Here is a 21578-nt window from a genome sequence, read left to right as displayed (position 1 = left end):
GAAGTTTTAGATATATGTTGTTTTTGTGTATATTGCCTGTTCGTGTGTTTTCTATGTAAATGGCTTTTAACCTCTGTATATTGTATTTTTTTAATGTTTTTAATCTTTGTAAACCAACTAGACAGCTTTGGCTATGGGGCGGTATAGAAATGTTGTTTCGTTGTTGTTGTTGTTATTAAAAATAAACATAAACATAAGCAACTATTGGGCCACAATCCAGCAGCATGCATGTGTGTACCATCTACTGGAAAGGCAAATATTATTTATACACATCTGCTCTCTCCTTCTGTGAGTTTCTTGTAACATCTTTCTCACAGCATTCAAGGGAGTATATTCTTGGCTATGCCTTTATTTAAAATGGCTGCCACCACTAACCATTTTTAGTGCAATACAACTGAGGTGCACCATTAGCAGTGGCTGCTGTTTTCTTTACCTCTTGCCAGTGACAAAGAAACTGACCTTAATTCTGAGCTCTACCGTCCATTCCTGGTCTATATACAAGTATCCTGGATTTTAATTATAATGTCCTATTCAACCAGGTATTATAAAATAATCGATAAATTAGAATGACTGGAAGAAACACAACTGTTATATAAATTATGGATTAAAAAAAGACTGAGTGCAAAATAAGCCTTTGAAAACCCAGACATTTTTATACCTGCAATATATGGTATTCTCTGTTGAACAGAAGATAACTAAAATTCATAATGGCCCCAAAGTTGCCAACTCTGCATTTCTTTCAGTTGTTTAAAGAACTCAGTGCAAATACACTGACTCACATCTGATCAGTAGGGCACTCATTTTCAGTAAGTCTGTTTGGGGATCTAAGTACTGCTATTAAAAACCATCTCACTGTTAGAAGTACTTTTGTAAAAGCAAGTAAAATGTAGCCTTGTCACCAGTTTGCTTCAGAGAACTGCAGTGATAAACTTCCAGAATATATCCAGAAAACCAAAGCATTTGCTCTCATTTATTCCAACATAAAAATAAATGATGCAAATTTTAATAGCCCTAAGTAAAGGCAGACATGGACTGTAAACTAATTCAGCAACAATAAAATGTTACCATTTCTGTGAAAATGACAAAATTCTCACCTCTATGTAGAGCCAAATGCAAGAACGATAAGAATGATCATAACTATCAAAATATACCTACCATTTAGCCTTCTTATGATAGCTTCTTCTTCTAGGGTGATGATATATATCTGTTCATCCAGGTCTTCAAGGATCTACGTTCAGAAATATGTGTCAAGGACAGTCCACAGATAGCCCACCATGCACATAACCTAGAGAGAGAACTGGGATCTGGGCCAAATGTGAACTGGCCCTCAGTTGTCAAATTACAAATGTTCCCACTTAAACAATACTAACTTAAATCCTATACTTCAGTAATAATAATTTTAAAAACCTAGGAAAACAGAAAATACCTTGTGTCATGTCATATACGCAGGTAAACATTGATGAACAAGAGCTTTCTTAGCTTTCAATATGTCGATCCACTATCTCATTGCCAGTTAATTTATGCTTAAGTAAAACTAGTTTGCTGGTTTGAAACTCAACATTAAAAAAAGGAAGATCATGGCATCTGGCCCCATCACTTCCTGGCATATAGAAGGGGAAGAAATGGAAGCAGTGACAGATTTTACTTTCTTGGGCTCCAAGATCACCGCAGACGGTGACTGTAGCCATGAAATTAAAAGATGCTTGCTCCTTGGGAGGAAAGCTATGGCCAACCTAGACAGCATAGTAAGAAGCAGAGACATCACCTTGCCGACAAAGGTCCGTCTAATCAAAGCTATGGTTTTCCCAGTAGTAATGTATGGCTGTGAGAGCTGGACTATAAGGAAGGCTGAGCGCTGAAGAATTGATGCTTTCGAACTGTGGTGCTGGAGAAGACTCTTACGAGTCCCCTGGACTGCAAGGAGGTCAAATCAGTCCATCCTAAAGGAAATCAACCCTGAGTGCTCATTGGAAGGACAGATAATGAAGCTGAAGCTCCAATATTTTGGCCACCTAATGCGAAGAGAAAACTCCCTGGAAAAGACCCTGATGCTGGGAAAGACTGAAGGCCAAAGGAGAAGGGGACGGCAGAGGATGAGATGGCTAGATAGCATCACGGATGCAATGAATATGAACTTGAGCACGCTCCGGGAGAGAGCGCAGGACAGGAAGGCCTGGCGTGCTATGGTCCATGGGGTCACGAAGAGTCGGACATGACTGAACGACTGAACAACAACAACAAAAACTAGTTTAAGACCACAAATAAATCAGGTCACATTAATGTAATCATTTTCTACATAGAAAAGTTATCCAGGTTGACTTTCAGTGGTTATGTCATATTCTATTTATAAATATCCGTAATTCACAAAAATGGATTGATTTGTCCTTTGGCCTTCTGCCAGGACTCTTAGTCCACAAACGATAATTTTAGATTTATATAAATAGAAATGATCCTCTGCAGTACCCTTCATGTCCCCTAAATACAGAGAAGTTTTATGACAAAATGATAAGCTGATGGCAGAGGTCAAGGCCACAAACAATTCTGCAAATATGTAATCACAGATTGCATTTTACATGAAGTTAGAAATATGAATTCTTTGTATGACTAGTGTTTATGCAGAAAAAGCTATCTTCCTTAAATAAAAACATTCAAACTAAGACAAGAATTAAGATTGGTTTTCTAGGAGGTTCGTATAATTCAGGCGCCTTAATAGCACTTTTCAAACACAGGTTGTTTAGTTAAAGCCATCTTCTAGTTCTGGATTTGTTAAGAAGTTAAAATCATGTAGTACTTACTGTTGGCTTCACCAGCAACTGACCCATCACTGTAAACATTCGTGAAAGTCCCACTGGCGTGCATACTGTGGAGGAAGACATGTATCAGCCAGCCGGGATGTCACAGATACAATCTCCATTATACAAACTTTCAACGTTTTTACCAACGAGAATAAACCCAAATATTTCTGTCTGAATAAGACAATAGCAGAATCAATATCTTTAATGGGCTGCTGTATGTTAGCAAGTTAAACATAGCCTTACAAACTGCATCTAACTTTGTATCTGACCATTAAAATTCCTAGCAGAATATTCTACAAAATGTCCCCCAGAAATAATCAAAGGGCTGCCTAAGATTGGCAGGATATTGGGCAGTAAAAGACTGAAGTTTCGCCTTAAACTAGACAAACAACTCACATCATTTTTAGTTCTAGATTTCAGTGATATAAAAAAATAATGCAGAATAATTAAATGGAAATATGAAAGGCTTCAGGTCAGAACTGACACAACGATGAAACTAACTACAACGTCCATTAGGGCTTCTGACTTACTTGAAAGCAGCAGATCCCTCCCTACTACTCATGTTGAATGGCAACCAATTTTGAAACTTAGTGTAGCATTCTGTAACAGACTGATGTTTCTGGCATTGGACAGAATGGCACAATTCCTCCATTTGCATCCACATTCTGAACACATGCTGGGGAAGGAACACAGCTCAGTAGTAGAATATATGCTTCCGATGCAGAAGGTTCAATCCCTAGAATCTCCAGTAAAAAGTATCTCAGGGAGCAGATGATGTGGCTGGTCAATCAAGGAAGACTTCTTGAAATAAATATGTTTTCAGGAGGCAACAAAAACAACACAATGCTTGCGTCTGCCTGATCTCCAGAAGCAGGAAGGTTGCTGGCGCCTGTACCAGTGTGGCCAAGCTATCCCTGCTCAGGAGAGGCCATAGCTGCAAACCAGCTGAAGCTGGTAAAGGGGGCTTCGAGCCACCACAGCCACTGCCCTGGCAGGTTTGTCTCATTGCTTCAGGCACTTGGTTAAGAAGCTGCTGTTTCAGCAGGCGTTTGGGCTGGATCGCAACTTAACTGTTTTTACTGCTTACTGCTTTGTTACTTTATTATTACTGATGCTTTAATTGGGTTTTTCGACTGTGTTTTTATTGCTTGGATTTGTTGTTTTGGGTTTTCATTTTGACATATTTTATAATTTGTTTTTAGCCAACTTGGGTGTAGCATTATTGATAAAAATATTTTCAATAATAAATACTTCCTATGTCTGCTAAAATTGTTGGGCACCAGCACTATTCCCTGCAAGTTATATGAAGCTGGGTAGATTATCAGATGTTTCACAGTATTATGTTTCAAGGGAATCTTTTAAAAATCTGGAATTAATGAGTTAACTATAGCATAAGCATATAAAATTTGTTCAACATAATCAAGAGCAACAGGTCCAGGTCTAGCACAGAGGATCTGTATAGAGAAAGGCAAACTTCTAACAAATACGTAGGGTATGAATATCCAAAACTTTTCATGACATCTTTAATGTCTAGCCCACAATTTCCCTTTTTGTAAAATAGACAATATTCAGAATACAGAGAAAGTGAGAAATAACAAGCCTTTGAAAAGCATATTATATACACATGAAAGGTACTATTATGAATGTCAAGATACAGTTTATTTCAGCACAGTAATTTTCACAACTAACAGGTACATTTTTAACAGGTATTCTTGAAAGGTGAGTATCATTGTTAGCACAACTCTTAACAAAAATAGCTAGAGCTAAAAAGACCTCTGTACTAAAAGGCCAAAATGCTTTAAACAGATCTGCATTATTTCTTCTTCTAGTATATACTGCAAGACTTACGGAGGAGTAATAAACATCCCATCAATGATATACACGAATATAAATAAGGGAGGTAGAATTCCCAAAGATCTGAAAGTACAAATGTAACACGGATTCAGTTTAAGCACTATTTTGTCTAACCAACACAGCAATACAAAAATACAGTATGCCCATCACTGCATCCAAGCTAATATGAAATATCAGCCTCCAATATGCAATTATTCTGGTACCATCTTAATAAAAATGTATGTTGACTCTCATTCCTATAAATTTTTGGAATACAAATACTTGGGCACTTTAACACCAAACACAACCAACTGAAGACAACCAGTCTTCAGCTGTTTAAAAATGAGACATGGACAAACCTATCCCAGGAATACAGAAATTCTTCAGGTTGCTTTAGCTGTAGTGAAGACAACTGTTGACCTAACAAATGCAACTCCATTTGCCTTCCACTTATTGAATTGGGCTAGAACTTTTAAATGCCAGTTATTCATATCAATGCTTAAAAAATAATAGAATATGTTATGAAGACTTCCATACCATACAAAGACTCCATACTCGCAGCATCATTGTCTATGAGAGCTGAGGCCACCCACACTATTCCGAGGATAAGCAGTGCAAGAAGAATGAGCATAACAAGAGTTTCCAGAATGCGTGCTTTGATCCCCTGTAACAAAAAACAATTCGCATTTAAAAACACACAAATAGACAGTTTCTATTCTGTTCCTTATAGTCTATAGCACCCTCAAGAGCACAGCACATGTAGGGTTTGATCACACAGTAGCCTTCTTGCAGGTGCAATTTGTTTTGTTCCGTTTCTTTCTTTTATTGCGAAATTTCACAGTATCTATCGCACTGCTGTAGTTTTCTTCCTGTCCCCCGGTATGTAATGTGATCTGCTGTCGGCATACCTACCTTTGTCCCTCCCCCTGCACCTCTTATCCTCCCCTCTACTACCATTTTCCTCCTTCCCCATCTGTCTCCTTCTGTGGAACACACGCAGCTGAGTCAATTCACCTGTGCACAAACTTTTTTTAAAAATGAGGATGAACTGCACAAAACTGTTACGGTGGAAGTCTGCAAATGTGCATTTCCAAAAGGAGGTAATTCCAGAAGTGCACAAGTACTGCACCATCAAAATAAAAAAATAAGAGAAACATCTGCATTTGTACTACACCAACTGAAAATGAAATGACATAAAGGGAGTGAAATTGTGCTACACAGGCACATCCATTCAGAAACTTCACAGTAAATGTCACAATCGCACCCCACAGAAATGCCACAAGTTCCCGAAAACAGGGTTCACACCAGTGGTTCTTTATGATACTATGACATCTGTCATACCCCACCACTGGAGCAATCTTCCTCAGAAGAGGAGTGAGAGCTCCCAGAGACAAAGAGCACCCCAGAACAGCCCATGTCAGAAGACCAGGAGGAGCCTGGCCCCTTGGGGAGACGGTCATAGGTCCATCCACACAAGCTGCAGGGGACTCTGGGCCTGTTCACACATCATGCAAAGCCACAGTGCTTCACGTTTTTGAGCAAACCACAGTGGCTTAGCATGTTGTATGTGGGGTCAAAATCCTGACCATGAAGGCTAGGTAACCACCCCGGCTAGCCAACCCTCTGCAGTGGGGTTAAGGGGGCCCGGGGTGGCTTACCATGTCATGTGATGGGATCTCCATTGTTAGAAACAGCCAGTCTGCATGAAACTGCATCAACCATAGAGACAGCAGCCTAGAGTGTCCACTACTTCTGGTGACGCTCTAGGCAGCATGGCTGGACTCTATGGTCACCATCACATAGCAACAACTGGAGTGGCCAGTGTGCACCATTTCCCAGCGTGATGCCCACTGGGATAACAGGTGGTGGGGATGGGTAAGTAAACCACAGCGTGCCGCACGGTTCCCAGTCATGTGACAGGTGCGCGCATTGTAGTTAGCCTAACCCTCCATGCTCCGTAGTTACCCTAACCACCCTCTCCCCCTTCTCGTCTGAACAGGCCTCTGCCTCTGAAGCAGAGCCTGAGAGACCCTCTGGACCCAGAGAGCGCCATTCTCTCAAGAGACAGGCTAGTAGGGCTCCTTTGAGAAGGAGTGTTCGATTACGAAGAAGGACTCCTCAAGAGGAAAGATCTCCTCATAAGCAAGGTCCTCCTCATAAGCAGGACTTTTGACAGAGGGCTATAACACACTGCAGTGTGTATAACTCCCTCAGGAAGCTCTGACTATATAAGCTTTCAGCCTAGTCAATACTAGAACAGTGTTCTACCAGCTTCAGTGCCTTGTATCCCTGGCCTTGAATGCAGAGTTTCAGAGAATAGCAAGGAGAGACAAGAAGGTCTTCTTAAACGAACAATGCAAAGAAATGGAGGAAAACAATAAAATGGGAAAGAATAGAGCTCTTTTCAAGAAAATCGGAGATATTAAGGGAACATTTTGTGCAAAGACAGGCATGATAAAGGACAAAGAAGGCAGGGACCTAACAGAAGCAGATGAGATTAAGAAGAGGTGGAAAGAATACACAGAAGAACTATACAGGAAAGATATGAATGTCCCTGATAGCCATGATAGTGTGGTCACTAAACTTGAGCCCGACATCCTAGAGAGGGAAGTCAAGTGGGCCTTAGGAAGCATTAGTAACAACAAAGCTAGCGGAGATGACAGAATTCCAGCTGAGCTATTTAAGATCCTAAAAGATGATACTGTTAAAAGTGCTGCACTCAATATGCCAACAAATTTAGAACACTCAACAGTGGCCACAAGACTAGAAAAGGTCAGTTTACATTCCAATTCCAAAAAAGGGCAATGCCAAAGAGTGTTCAAACTACTGTACAATTGCGCTCATTTCACATGCCAGCAAGGTTATGCTCAAAATCCTACAAGCTAGGCTTCAGCAGTATGTGAACCAAGAACTACCGGAAGTACAAGCTGGGTTTCGAAGAGGCAGAGGAACTAGAGATCAAATCGCCAACATTCACTGGAACATGGAGAAAGCAAGAGAATTCCCGGAAAACGTCTATTTCTGCTTCATTGACTACGCTAAAGCCTTTGATTGTGTGGATCACAACAAACTGTGGCAAATTCTTAAAGAGATGGGAGTACCAGACCACTTTACCTCTCTCCTGAGAAACCTGTACGAGGGTCAAGAAGCAACAGTGAGAACCAGACATGGAACAACCGATTGGTTCAAAATTGGGAAAGGAGTACGACAAGACTGTATATTGCTGCCCTGCTTATTTAATTTATATGCAGAGTACATCATGAGAAACGCCAGGTTGGATGAATCACAGGTCGGAATTAAGATTGCCGGGAGAATTATCAACAACCTCAGATACGCAGACGATACCACCCTAATAGCAGAAAGCAAGGAGGATCTAAAGAGCCTCTTGTTGAGGGTGAAAGAGGAGAATGCAAAAGCTGGTTTGAAACTCAACATTAAAAAAACTAAGATCATGGCATCTGGCCCCATCACTTCCTGACATATAGAAGGGGAAGAAATGGCAGCAGTGACAGATTTTATTTTCTTGGGCTCCAAGATCACTGCAGACGGTGACTGTAGCCATGAAATTAAAAGACGCTTGCTCCTTGGGAGGAAAGCTATGGCACACCTAGACAGCATAGTAAGAAGCAGAGACATCACCTTGCCGACAAAGGTCCGTCTAATCAAAGCTATGGTTTTCCCAGTAGCAACGTATGGCTGTGAGAGCTGGACTATAAAGAAGGCTGAGCACCGAAGGATTGATGCTTTCGAACTGTGGTGCTGGAGAAGACTCTTACGAGTCTCATGGACTGCAAGGAGATCAAATCAGTCCATCCTAAAGGAAATCAACCCTGACTGCTCATTGGAAGGACAGATACTGAAGCTGAAGCTCAAATATTTTGGCCACCTAGTGCGAAGAGAAAACTCCCTGGAAAAGACCCTGATGCTGGGAAAGACTGAAGGCAAAAGGAGAAGGGGACAGCAGAGGAGGAGATGGCTAGATAGCATCACCGATGCAATGAATATGAACTTGAGCACACTCCGGGAGAGAGCAGAGGACAGAAAGGCCTGGCGTGCTATGGTCCATGGGGTCACGAAGAGTCGGACACGACTCAACGACTGAACAACAACATCCCTGGCCTTGCCTTGGGATTGTGGTACTGACCCTTGGACTCCTGCCTGACTCTGCTTCTTGTACTGTGTATTGTATCTAACAGCTTATCTGTGTTTTGACCTTGGCTGTGCTTCAGACTTCTCTTCTGAAACCACCCACTTGCCTGGTAATACCATGCTTGACCATTTGCCTGCGTAACTGACTTGCCTATTGGATTCACTCCTGTATTTGCTTAGCATAGACTTACCCAGCCATAGTAGAACAATACCCCAGAAAACATTAATGGCCGACCATCTGCTTACTTGATCCTTGCCCATCTTGGCTCATTATGGGCTGCAGAGAGAGACTGGGTGAGGGGATCGGGGCGGTGGTGAATGCCTCCCTTGAGGAGGGAGTGATGCCATCAGCCCTCAAGGAGGCAGTGATAAGACCGCTCTTAAAGAAGCTCTCCTTGGATCCTCAAGTTCTGAACAACTTTCGCCCAGTCTCAAATCTGCCATTTTGGGGCAAGGTGATTGAGAGGGTGGTGGCGATGCACTTGAAGGCACACTTGGAAGAAACTGATTATCTAGACCCATTTCAGTCGGGCTTCAGGCCTGGGCATGGGACAGAAACGGCCTTGGTCGCCTTGGTGGATGATATGAGGAGGGCTCTGGATAGGGGTGAATGCTCCTTCCTTGTTCTCCTCGACCTCTCAGCAGCTTCTGATACCATTGACCACGGTATCCTCCTGGACTGCCTGGAGCGGTTGGGCATTGGAGACACCGTATTGCGGTGGTTCCGGTCCTTCTTCTCCGGCAGGTACCAGAGGATAGCACTGGGAGAGGAAGTTTCGGATCCGTGGCCACTCACTTGTGGGGTGCCACAGGGTTCCATCCTCTCCCCGATGCTATTTAACATCTATGTGAAGCCGCTGGGGGCTATCATCAGGAGGTTTGGGGTGCGGTGTCATCAATATGTGGATGACACGCAGCTCTACCTCTCGTTCAAATCTTCATCAAGGTTGGCCGTAGAATCCCTGTCCAAATGTCTGGAGACGATGAGTGGCTGGATGGGGAGGAATAAGCTGCAGCTGAACCCTGACAAGACCGAGGTACATTTGGTGGGAGACAAGAGGAGGCTGGGGGATGTTGACCTGGTGTTGAATGGGGTACGGCTACCCTTGAAAGACCAGGTCCACAGCCTGGGGGTCATTTTGGACTCCCAGCTGTCCATGCAGGCTCAGGTGTCAGCTGTGAGCTGGACAGCGCTGTATCAACTCCATCTGATACAGCGGCTGCGCCCCTTCCTTCCCGGCCATCTGCTCCCATCGGTAGTACATGCCCTGGTCTCCTCTCGTTTAGACTACTGTAATGTGCTCTACGTGGGGTTACCCTTGAAGATGGTTCGGAAGCTGCAGCTGGTACAGAACGCAGCAGCTCGCCTGATTGAAGGCAGCCGCCGGCGAGATCACATCACTCCAGTGCTGAAGGAGTTGCACTGGTTACCAGTTGTTTTCCGGGCCAAATTCAAGGTGTTGGTTTTGACCTTTGAAACCCTATCCAGCCCAGCCTATCTCAAGGAGCGCCTCCAGCAACATCAGACAGGCCACTTAGCAAGATCAGCCTCAGATAGCCTTCTCTCTGTCCCATCAGCCAGGACAGCTAGACTGGTGGGGACGAGGGAGAGGGCCTTTTCTGTGGTGGCCCCCACTCTGTGGAACTCCCTCCCTAGGGAACTCCACCATGCCCCCCCTTTAATGAGCTTCCGTCGTGCATTAAAAACGGGGTTGTTCAGGCAGGCATTTGGGGTGGGCTAGGGTATTTTAGAAAATGTTTTTACTGTAGAATTTTATTGTTTAACACTGTTTTATTGTATGCTGTACATTGCCTAGAGTGGCTGGGTGACCAGCCAGATGGGCGATTAATAAATTTAATAATAAATAAATATAAAATGGATTTTCCTTGCAGTGAAAAAATATGGGTAAGGGGGGGACAGGGCAGCTGCAAGACCATGACATTATGTGAAGAGCCTGCAAAATCACATAAGCAAGACAAGATGATAGCACATTAAAACCTTTGTCTGATCAAGCCCCTAGATTCTGCGCACACATTGTTCCCAACATGCCATGCAAGATCAAACACCTCTTATGTAAGTTATCGGGAGGGGGTATAAATATAACACAAAAACACTCCAGTTTCTCCCAGGCCATTCCCAAGAAACAATATAACACAGTAGCCACGACCAAACTGATGGACTTGGTGTTTTGCAAGCTAGGTTTCTCTTTTAAATAATCCATGCAGAACTTTTGACATTTCAACCAAGAGACTGCATTAGAGTTGGTGGGGGGGGGGGGGACACCAATAACTGAATCAAGAAACAGAATAATGCCTCAGTTACTAAGCATTATCTGTTCTGATAGTAAGATGGCTCAGTGACAGTTTTAAGCTCCCCAAACAGGTTTACTTAATCCAGACTAATAAACACAATTGTCATAAGAAGAAGAGAAGCGGGAAAACCATACTCCCAGCAGTCAGTGAAAAATATTTCCAATTTAGAAGAGGGAACAGGCATCCTAGATCTACCTTTTTATGGGGAAAATGCTTATAATTTCTGAAGGACAACAATATGATGAGCCTATAGTCAGAAATGGGGACTGGTGGGAGGGGCAGCTACCCTTACTAGTTGCCAAAAAGGGTTCTACACAATCTATCCTCTCCCGGTGTCAAATCTTGTAAAAAAAAAAAAAAAAAAGCGGGAATTATCCCCATGATATAAAAATGGAAGCAGAAGTGCTTGAAAGACTTAGAGCAGTGTTTCTCAAAATGTGGGTCTTGGTCAACCTTCAGGTGGATCGCAGTGCCCAGTTCCTCTTTGCTTGACCACCCTATGCCATGCCTGCAACATACACACTGCATAGGCAGGTGTGGCAGTGGCAGTTGGTTAGAGACAGGCTAATATAGGGGCCGCGGTGGCTTAGTGGTTAAGACGCTGAACTGCAGACTGGAAGGTTGGCAGGTCAGCAGTTCGAGACCCGAGTGCTGCGTGACCGAGTGAGCTCCCGCCTTCAGTCCCAGCTTCTGCCAACCTAGAAGTTCGAAAGCAAGAAATTGCAAATAGGTACCGCCTTGGCGGGAAAGGTAACAGCGTTCCGTGCACCTCGGTGTTCAGTCATGCCGGCCACATGACCACGGAAGCATCTTCGGACAGCGCTGGCTCTTCGGCTTAGAAACGGGGATGAGCACCGCACCCTAGAGTTGGACACGACTGGTTGGGGGCACCTTTACCTTTTTAATATTTTTAATAATAATTTTTAAAAACTGGGAATAAAGAGGAGGGGGATAGGAGAGGGAAACTGTCACAGGAGGAAGTGAATGCAGAAGCAGTAGGAGGGAGGGATGAAATAAACTGACAATTGGGGATAGGGTGCAAGCTAAGTGTGAAAAAAGGAGGAGAAGTCACAGGAGATGGGTAAGAAGACTTTGAGAGGAATGTGGGAGGGAGGTAAAACAATATAGTTTTCTCTACTAGAGTAGGGGTCATAAACTTTTTGGGTTGGTGGACATATTTGGAATTTTGAGAGCGCACCATGGGCACTCTTACAAAATGGCTGTCATGGAGGGGCTTGCTCATTCATAAGATGGCTGCCATGGTGGGCATGGCCAGCCACAAAACACTAATTTCCCAGGAGGCAAACTGGTGACACTAATGGAAAAGTAATTAACCCAAGAACCTAAGTACTCACAGAGGTGAATGTCTGTGCTCTACAATACAAAACCACTCTTTTGAATGCAAATAAAGGGCAGCACTTTGCTTTGCAGCATGGCAATCTCCTAGTTTAAAAAATAATTTTTAATAATTTTAAGAAATAAAATTATAATCAGGAGGGGCAGGGAGCCTGGTGAACACCAAGGGAAGTGCCCATAGAGACCATGTTGAAAACCCAGACTTAGAGCCTCTGGATCAGCAAATTCTTCACAAAATGGGGAGGCTGAGTAATGATACCTCCAGAGCCAGTGTATGTACTTAGTTTGAAGAAAGCTGAATTATGGAACTTCCTTGCTACAAGGGAATAGCTGTGGAAAGAATTTAGCAATTTTCAAAGCGGGATTAGATATCAATATAAAACGGTATCAGTAATTGCCATCTGATTATGCCAAACTCTGCCTCAATTTGTTACAATTTTGTGATTGGTGGGTCTCAGCCATTTTCAGCTCTTTCAAGTGGGCCCCGAGTGTAGAAAGTTTGAGAATCCCTGACTTAGAGGCCCAGCTCACACAACCACAGAGGGGAAATAATCCACAGTGGCTTATCTCCCTCCCCCCCCCATCATGGGCTGTTGTAGGGTTCTGGGTAGCTTGTTAGCCACGGTAACAAGCCGCCCTGTTTGGGTTCACACGACACAACAAACCATGCTGTAAATCCCCCCAAAACACATGGGGGGGGGGAGAATAAGCCACTATGGTTTATTTCCCCCTCTGTGGTCTTGTGAACCTGGTGTGTGTGTGTGTGTGTGTGTGTGTGTGTAGGAAGCTGGAGGCAGAAGGCAGCTTGCGATGTAGCTGTAGATATCTGGGTATTCTGAAGTAGATTAGCAAAGATTTATGACTCCCAATAGATTAACAATAAAATGAAACCACCCCCTCGTGATTATATGTTGAAATGATGAAAGGGGGGAGGGGGGAACTAGGCATGGATTTTTGTATGGAAGGGGCTGTGAACTCAGTTCTGGTACTCAAAACAACTTCCTGGGCTCAGAGTTCTTTAATTCAAAATGTATGCCTTTCGCATCTGGCTCCAAGTTGATGGATTTGGGGGTTCCAGTAAATAGTCTATTCCATTCAAGTACTTCTGTTCCCCACAGAGAATAGTACATCTTGAATTATTTTTTATCTAACAGCTTTCCTTGGGGGGTTTTACACTAGTCTCCGAAGTCCTGGGCAGTCAGGTATATACTTGAAAGACCCAGAAGTGTTAAGAGATTCACTGCCAATTCAACAATGGAGAAGACTGCAAGCTTTTAAAGTTTAGCTTCATTTTCACAAAAGTAATTTTATAATCCATATATGTTTCTGAACACATTTTCCATGTGTCTGCAGTGTTTCTTTTCATGATTACAGCCATCCTACTGCAAAGGCTCATCAACAAGACCCTGATAATCCTTCTAAAAACAAAACAAGCCTGTAAAGTAGCTTTTTCCAGCTGGAAACCCTGCTCATGTACAAATGGCAGCTGACTTTACAATCTTGTAGCAAAGAGAGACAAGGAAGCACAAAACATAATTACTAAGTAAGAAGTCCTTTCTCCTCCCCCAATAAATCTCTATTAAAGAGGATTACTATTATGTCAATTTAAACACATTAAGACGTGCCTCACAATAAGTGTGTTTACAGCTCATACCTAGAGGCTAGTTTCTCTCTGTTCATGGAATGCACGTTTTCTAATGACAGTTCTTTGTTGACACTGGATTAGTCTCTTAACTTAAAATGTTCAGGTTTTATACTTTCAGAAAATTCCAGAAGAGCAGAACATATGGAAGAGTCTATGGACTGTCTAACTCTGAAACAAACCCGGAATATCAAGAGCTGTGTGTGTTCAGGAAATGAAGCCATTAAAGAAACAGTTGTGACACTTTGGAGTCATTCCTTAAGCAAATAAGATGTGTAAGTGCACACAAGTATATAGAATACAAAGAATAGTATTCCAGATTTTATTCCAAAATGATATGCATTAATTCAGATAAGCATTTTCTCACAGAAGAGATTTGTCAATCTCCATTTGGATAGATGGAGTCTCTACAAATGGAGGCGCTGGACGACTGACTCCCTGGCCGAGGTGCTTGAGGCGGTCTCTGATGTGCATGCGCAGTCCCCTGACTTACTGGTGTTGGGGGACTTCAATGTACATTCAGAGCCCATCCTCAAAGGGGGCACCTTGAGACTTCATGGAGACCATGGCTTCCTGGGAGCTGTGCCCTATTCTAACTGGGCCCACCCATGTAGCCGGTCATGCACTAGACCTTGTATTTGTTTCTGGAGAAGCAGGGAGTGATCTGGAAGTCATGGTCAGATCACTATCTGGTGACGTTGGACTTCTCGGTTCCACAACGCCTCCACAGGGGTGGTAAAAAGGTAAAGGTGTCCCCAACCAGTCGTGTCCGACTCTAGGGTGTGGTGCTCATCTCCATTTCTAAGCCAAAGAGCCAGAGCTGTCCGAAGACGCTTCTGTGGTCATGTGGCCGGCATGACTGAACACCGAGGTGCATGGAACGCTGTTGCCTTTCCCGCCAAAGCGGTACCTATTTATCTACTTGCAATTTCTTGCTTTCGAACTGCTAGGTTGGCAGGAGCTGGGACTGAAGACAGGAGCTCACTCTGTCATGCGGCACTCGGGTCTCGAACTGCTGTCCTGCCGACCTTCCAGTCTGCAGTTCAGCGTCTTAACCACTAAGCCACCGCGGCCCCCCATAGGGGTGGAGGACCCATTAAAATGGTCCACCCCAGGCGTCTTATGGATCCGATGGATTCCTGAACACGCTTGGGGATTCTCTGGAGCACGCAAACGGCCACTCGGTCGAGGCCCTGGTGGGTGGCTGGAATGCTGCAATCACTGGGGAATTAGATCAGGTGGCTCCAAAACACCCTCTCCCCCTGAGCAGGGCTCGGACTGCACCATGGTTTAATCCACGGTTACAAGCCCTGAAACAGGCGGTGAGACGGCTAGAGCGCCGGTGGCAGAAGTCTCACTCCGAAGACCGTCAGACAAGGGCTAGAGCTGTATCTTCAGCCTATCACATGGCGATGAAGGCAGCAAAAAAGGAATACTATGCTGCCCCTATTACGTCCGCAGAGTGCTGTCCCAGGAGGCTGTTCCAAGTGGTCCGGAGCCTGGTCGGTCCAGTTGCTCCAGAACTGCTGGAGCATTCTAAGGCCTTGGAGTATGAGGCCTTGTCAAGGCACTTTGCAGATAAAATGATTGGATTAGGAGTGTTATTCCATGCGCCGTGGATACGGTTAGCGAGCGAGAGGTGGCCTGTTGCAAACCGGTTTTGTGGGATCAGTTCCAGCTTCTTCCTTCTGATGAAGTGGACAAGGTCCTTTCATCTGTAAAGCTGACCACCTGCTTATTTGATCCTTGCCCATCTTGGAATGATGCCATCAGCCCTCAAGGAGGCAGTGATAAGACCGCTCTTAAAGAAGCCCTCCTTGGATCCCAAGTTCTGAACAACTTTCACCCAGTCTCGAATCTGCCATTTTGGGGCAAGATCATTGAGCAGGTAGTGGCGATGCAGTTGAAAGCACACTTGGAATAAGTCAATTATCTAGATCCATTTCAATCAGGCTTCAGGCCTGGGCATGGGACAGAAATGGCCTTGGTTGCCTTGGTGGATGATATGAGGAGGGCTTTGGATAGGGGCAAATGCTCCTTCCTTGTTCTCCTCAACCTCTCAGCGGCTTTTGATACCGTTGACCACGGTATCCTCCTGGACCGCCTGGAGGGGTTGGGCACTGGAGACACAGTATTACAGTGGTTCCAGTCCTTCCTCTCCGGCAGGTACCAGAGGGTAGCAATGGGAGAGGAGGTGTCGGACCTGTGGCCGCTCACGTGTGGGGTGCCACAGGGTTCCATCCTCTCCCCGATGCTATTTAACATCTATGTGAAGCTGCTGGGGGTGCAGTATCATCAATATGCAGATGACACGCAGCTCTACCTCTCGTTCAAATCTTCACCAGGGCTGGCCATGGAATCCCTGTCTAAATGTCTGGAGATGGTGAGTGGGTGGATGGGGAGGAATAAGCTGCAGCTGAACCCTGACAAGACTGAGGTACATTTGGTGGGAGACAAGAGGAGGCTGGGGGATGTTGACCTGGTGTTGAATGTGGTACGGCTACCCTTGAAAGATCAGGTCCGCAGCCTGGGGGTCATTTTAGACTCCCAGCTGTCCATGGAAGCTCAGGTGTCAGCCGTGAGCCGGACAGCATTGTACCAACTCCATCTGATACGGCGGCTGCGCCCCTACCTTCCCAACCATCTGCTCCCATCAGTAGTACATGCCCTGGTCTCCTCTCATCTAGACTACTGTAATGCGCTCTATGTGCGGTTACCCTGGAAGACGGTTCGGAAGCTACAGCTGGTGCAGAATGCGGCGCCTCGCCTGATTAGAGGCAGCCGCTGGCGTGATCACATCGCCCCAGTCCTGAATGAGTTGCACTGGTTACCAGCTGTTTTCCAGGCCAAGTTCAAGGTGTTGGTTTTGACCTTTAAAACCCTATGCAATTCCGGCCCAGCCTATCTCAAGGAGCGCCTCCAGCAACATCAGACAGGCCACTTAGCAAGATCAGCCTCGGATAGCCTTCTCTCTGTCCCATCAGCCAGAACAGCTAGGCTGATGAGGACGAGGGGGAGGGCCTTCTCTGTGGTGGCCCCCACTCTGTGGAACTCCCTCCCTAGGGAATTCTACCATGCCTCCTCTTTAATGAGCTTCCCTGAAAACTTAGGTATTCAGGCAAGCATTTGGGGTGGGTTAGGGTATTTTTAAATAATGTTTTAATGTATAATTTAACTGTTTTAAATTGTACCATTGTACATCGCCCAGAGTGGCTGGGTGACCGGCCAGATGAGCGATTAAGAAATTTAATAAATAAAATAAATAAATTGTAGTTTTCACCAATTTACAAAAACTATAAAACACAAACACTATTAAATCTGTACAACATTATCAAGCATTGAAACATTAAAAAATTAAGACCCAATAAAAATGACACACATGTAACTTTTGGCCACTATGCCCACATCACAGGTTATATAATATGCATAGGCCCCCTGGCCCAGTTGATACATTATTTCCACCTGAAATTTTGTGAACCAGACCTTCGCAGACCCTCATGCTTGAAATCCAGTGGAACTTGGCCGCCTGGGGAGATCCAACATTTTCTCTCCCAAGTTCTGCTAGATGAAACCAGTCATGTGAAAAACACTTAAGATGTATTAAGAAGGCAAATGAAAGTGCAGGTTTATAGCAGAGGTAGGCAGTGTATGCATGTAGGCTGCATCCAGCCCAACAAGGCATCTCATTCTCATGCAGTCCCACACTCCTTGCCATATGGCAACAGCTGCAGACCAACTACACTAAAAGGCCTTGGTAACTGACTGAAATCCATAGGCCATAGAATGTCTACGCTTTAAAAGCACCATTGTACAAGCAGTAATATGCACATATTATTGGAAGCAAAAAATTATGTTGGAATATTAACCTAATGGACATTTCAAAATTTCCTGCATGTTCTCCTCTGCCGCTCTATGTGAATACAAACACACATGCACACACACACATAATAGATTTATATAAATTAAAATATACCCTATTACTGATGTTAAAATGTTTGCAAATGGCAAACCAAAGTAATTAGGCTACAAAATTCAAACGGATTCATTATTAAACTGAATTAAAATTTCCAAGGAGCTTTGTCTTAAACCTTCTATTAACTTTTGAAAAATTAACCAGCAGTGCAAGAGTTCAACTACACTACTGATGAAGTTAAAACTCTGTGCTCCTCAAAACAAAAACAAAAACAAAAAGGGCGGGGGGGGGGGGTGCTGAACAATATGCTGACATGTTTCTACAGAGCTCAAGATTTAACGCACAATTACTGCAGAACATCTTGACCTCTTTCAAGGTACATCAACATTACGTTTTACAGACATTGCCTTTATGCAACCAGCACGCCTGGGAAACATTTTTTTATGATATGTTTAAGGTATATATCAAGCCCATTATTTTCATTTGACAAAAAAATGGTGCTTGGTAATTTTAATGTAATATTTGTTCAACAAGACATTCAGACTGCAATAAGCACATACATTATCATCCTGGAATCCAAGCAGTAGAGGACTATGGCCAACACTGGATGATATACCTGAAAATGAAATTGGAGAAGGAGGAAGCTCAAATTCCTATGAACATAGGAATCTACCTTATACCATAAAGACAAAATTGATCCATTTAGCTAAGTACAGCTCCAGTACTTCGAACAGCAGTCTTTCCCTGCCTTCGTTGGAGATGCTGGGAACTGAATGTTGAACGTGGGACCTTTTGCATGCAAAGCATGTGCTCTACCACTGAACTACGGCAGCATGAATTATTTTGTAGATTTTAATTTTGAGTTGGGCAATCACTAAATGGTCAACCTAGCACTACTAACAAGATGACCAGAGCTTGATTACTATTAGAAATTAAGTTACATGGATCACAATATGGTTTAAGGACAGAAAATATCGCTCAAGTGCCAAGTTATAATGCCAGCCTTTCGAAAATCCTGTTTGTGCAGTTTCAACAGAAAGTGTTATGGGACAAACCAAATGCATACAATTCACTAATATTATCTCTGTCTATAATGTTTTCTTAAAAATCTAAATGACAGGAGTTCCTTTGTGGGAAAGAGGTAAAGAACTATCATGCTGGAAATCTCATCCCATTTTTTCTTCCCTCTTCATCTCACTGTTGATGCCTAGCCACTTTTGAGTCATACGTTACATTACATCGCACTCTTGAGTCATTGCACTCCCCCTAAAGGATCAGGTTCATTGTTTGGGGGCGCTCTCGGATCCAGAACTGTAACTTGAGGCACAGGTGAACTCAGTGGCATGGAGCACTTTTTATCCACTTAGGCTGGTATACCAACTACACCCTTATCTGGACAGAGATAGCCTAGCTACAGTTATCCATGCTCTGATAACCTTTCATCTGGATTACTGCACTACATTATACGTGGGGCTGCCTTTGAAAACTGTCTGGAAACTTCAGCTAGTCCAAAATAGGGCAGCAAGATTGTTAACAGGGACTGGCTAATGAGATCACATTATGCCAGTACTTTTCCAGCTGCACTGACTGCCAGTCCATTTCCAAGACCGATTCAAAGTGTTGGTATTAACATTCAAAGCCCTTAATGACTTGGGGCCAGGTTATCTTAAGGATCGCCTCCTCCCATATGTGCCTGCCCAAACCCTAAGATCATCCCTGCCAAAGGAAGTGAGGCGGGTGACTACTAGGAAGAGGGCCTTTTCTGCTTTGGCACCCCAACTGTGGAATGAGCTCCTTAGAGAGATTCGCCTGTCACCTACATTGTACTTCTTCCGGCAGCAGGTGAAGACCTTTTTATTCTCCCAGTATTTTAGCATTTTAGCTTCCTAGTCTCTTAGCTTTGGTGTTTTAAATCTGCATTTTAAATATCTGCATTGCTGCTACGTTTTATTCTGGCTGTACTGTATCCACAAAATACTGTGGTTTTAAGCTTTCCTATTTTATATTGTTTTATGCTGCGCTTGTGGTTTTAATTTCTGTGAACCACCCAGGCAGCTTCAGCTATTGGGCAGTATAGAAATAATTGTGAGCAGTCCCTAGATGCAGAAACTGCTATAAAACAGAAGCTTGGATTATAAATCCCTTAAAGAAACCACTACTATGTACTATCTACCAAATATTTAGGCAATTAAATTCTGAAATATAGATTCAGGTGTAAAAAACTATACAAAGAAACAAAGGTAAACATTCAGAAAAGGCATGTTATTACATAAAACATTTATCTTCAACTACATTGCAAACTTACTGTTGTTGAATTAAAACAAATATTTGTATTAGCATAGACCTTTCTGTGTATGTTGCATAGCCTAGTCGACTAAGACAGCAGTCCTATGGTTCCTAGGAGAGTGTCCTAGAGACCATAGGTCGGCTTGGAAGAACCCTCCGAGGTTGGAGACAGCACTCCAGCCTTGGATTGGGGAGTCAGAGATCCAACCCTAGATCCCTCCCCTCGAAGCTGGCACAGACAGAACCACACCAGCTGCCTCTCTGAACTCAGAAAAGTAACCTTGAAGCCTCTGGAAAGAGGGTGTCTTGGTAGGCAGGAAGGGGAAGAGACCGAAGAGGCAAGTTATCCTGAGCCTCCTTCACTCCCTCTCCAAAGCATCTTTTAAGGCCATCTAGCAAAAATACAGGAGACTGGAGGATGGGGAGGTGAAGATTGCCTCCACTGTTCCTCCCACCCTGCCAGCTTCAGCTTCAAACTCGGAAGCCTCTGAGTTTAGGGACTTCTGAGCAGCAACACAGTATAGTTGATAGGATTGCACCCTAATTCACAGTATTCATGGCAAAGCTATTTCACTGTTGAAAAGTATTCTGCATGTTGTATTTACACATGTTGCGTCCCAATAAATATTTAATCCACATGCAAATAGAGCACGCATTCATATGCGATAATAAACATAAACACAAACATGGCAGTATCTGCTATCCTTCTAATTTGTATAGTATATGTCCGAAAACTAGCTCCTTTATAGAAACTACAGAAGACATGTACCAATACAACTGCATGTTGTATTAATTTGAAATTAAAATCTTGCTTGTTATTTGTCATTATGGGTTATATATATGCTCCTCATCTGTGGTTTCTCTAACAAGTATGGAATCTGGTCTAATATCCGATACAATATTTGACACTTTTGATGATCTCAGAAGTTTTTACATCAAATTTCTAAACTGAATTGATACACAGAAACACTCTGGAGAAATGTGAGCAGTAACAACTAGTGACGATCTGGGGCGTCGGGGTGTCAGGACTTCCAGGGTCAGTGAAAGACTGCAATGTCACCAATATGTGGATGATACACAGGTCCACCCCAGTTTTCCAGCTATTAATGAGGCTGCGGAACTCCTGAACAGGTTCTTTCAGGCACTTTTGGGATGGAAGAAGGCGAACAAGCTGATGCTTAAACCAGACAAGGTGGAAGGACTTTGTGCGGGGAACTCTGCTAATTTGGACAGAGGAATTCAACTGGATTGGATGGGGTTGCACTCCCTTTTAAGAACCAAATTCATAGCT

The 21578-nt window shown here is 43.7% G+C and overlaps 1 protein-coding gene across 10 annotated transcripts in view; it reads right to left on the bottom strand.

Annotated features, from left to right (window-relative positions):
- LMBR1 (limb development membrane protein 1) overlaps positions 1-21578 on the bottom strand; it is a 104123-nt gene that overhangs the window by 20180 nt on the left and 62365 nt on the right. For 7 of the 10 annotated variants that reach the window (XM_084859301.1, XM_084859303.1, XM_084859304.1 and 4 more), the window contains 4 exons: positions 5166-5292; positions 4644-4712; positions 2796-2860; positions 1156-1228 (listed from right to left, as the gene is read on the bottom strand). In XM_084859301.1, coding sequence (XP_084715427.1) covers positions 1156-1228; positions 2796-2860; positions 4644-4712; positions 5166-5292 — 334 coding nt within the window. Of the gene's footprint in view, positions 1-1155; positions 1229-2795; positions 2861-4643; positions 4713-5165; positions 5293-18561; positions 18618-21578 lie in introns of all 10 variants that reach the window. The other 3 variants (XM_084859310.1, XM_084859306.1, XM_084859311.1) reach the window with 1 other exon arrangement.

The sequence above is a fragment of the Heloderma suspectum genome, chromosome 5 (genome assembly GCF_057233095.1).
Source record: "Heloderma suspectum isolate Gila_16-S chromosome 5, 16-S_ref, whole genome shotgun sequence".
Classification (NCBI taxonomy): domain Eukaryota; kingdom Metazoa; phylum Chordata; class Lepidosauria; order Squamata; family Helodermatidae; genus Heloderma; species Heloderma suspectum.
The sequence above is the reverse complement of the archived record's forward strand: the minus strand, read 5'-3'. Positions and strand labels throughout refer to the sequence as shown.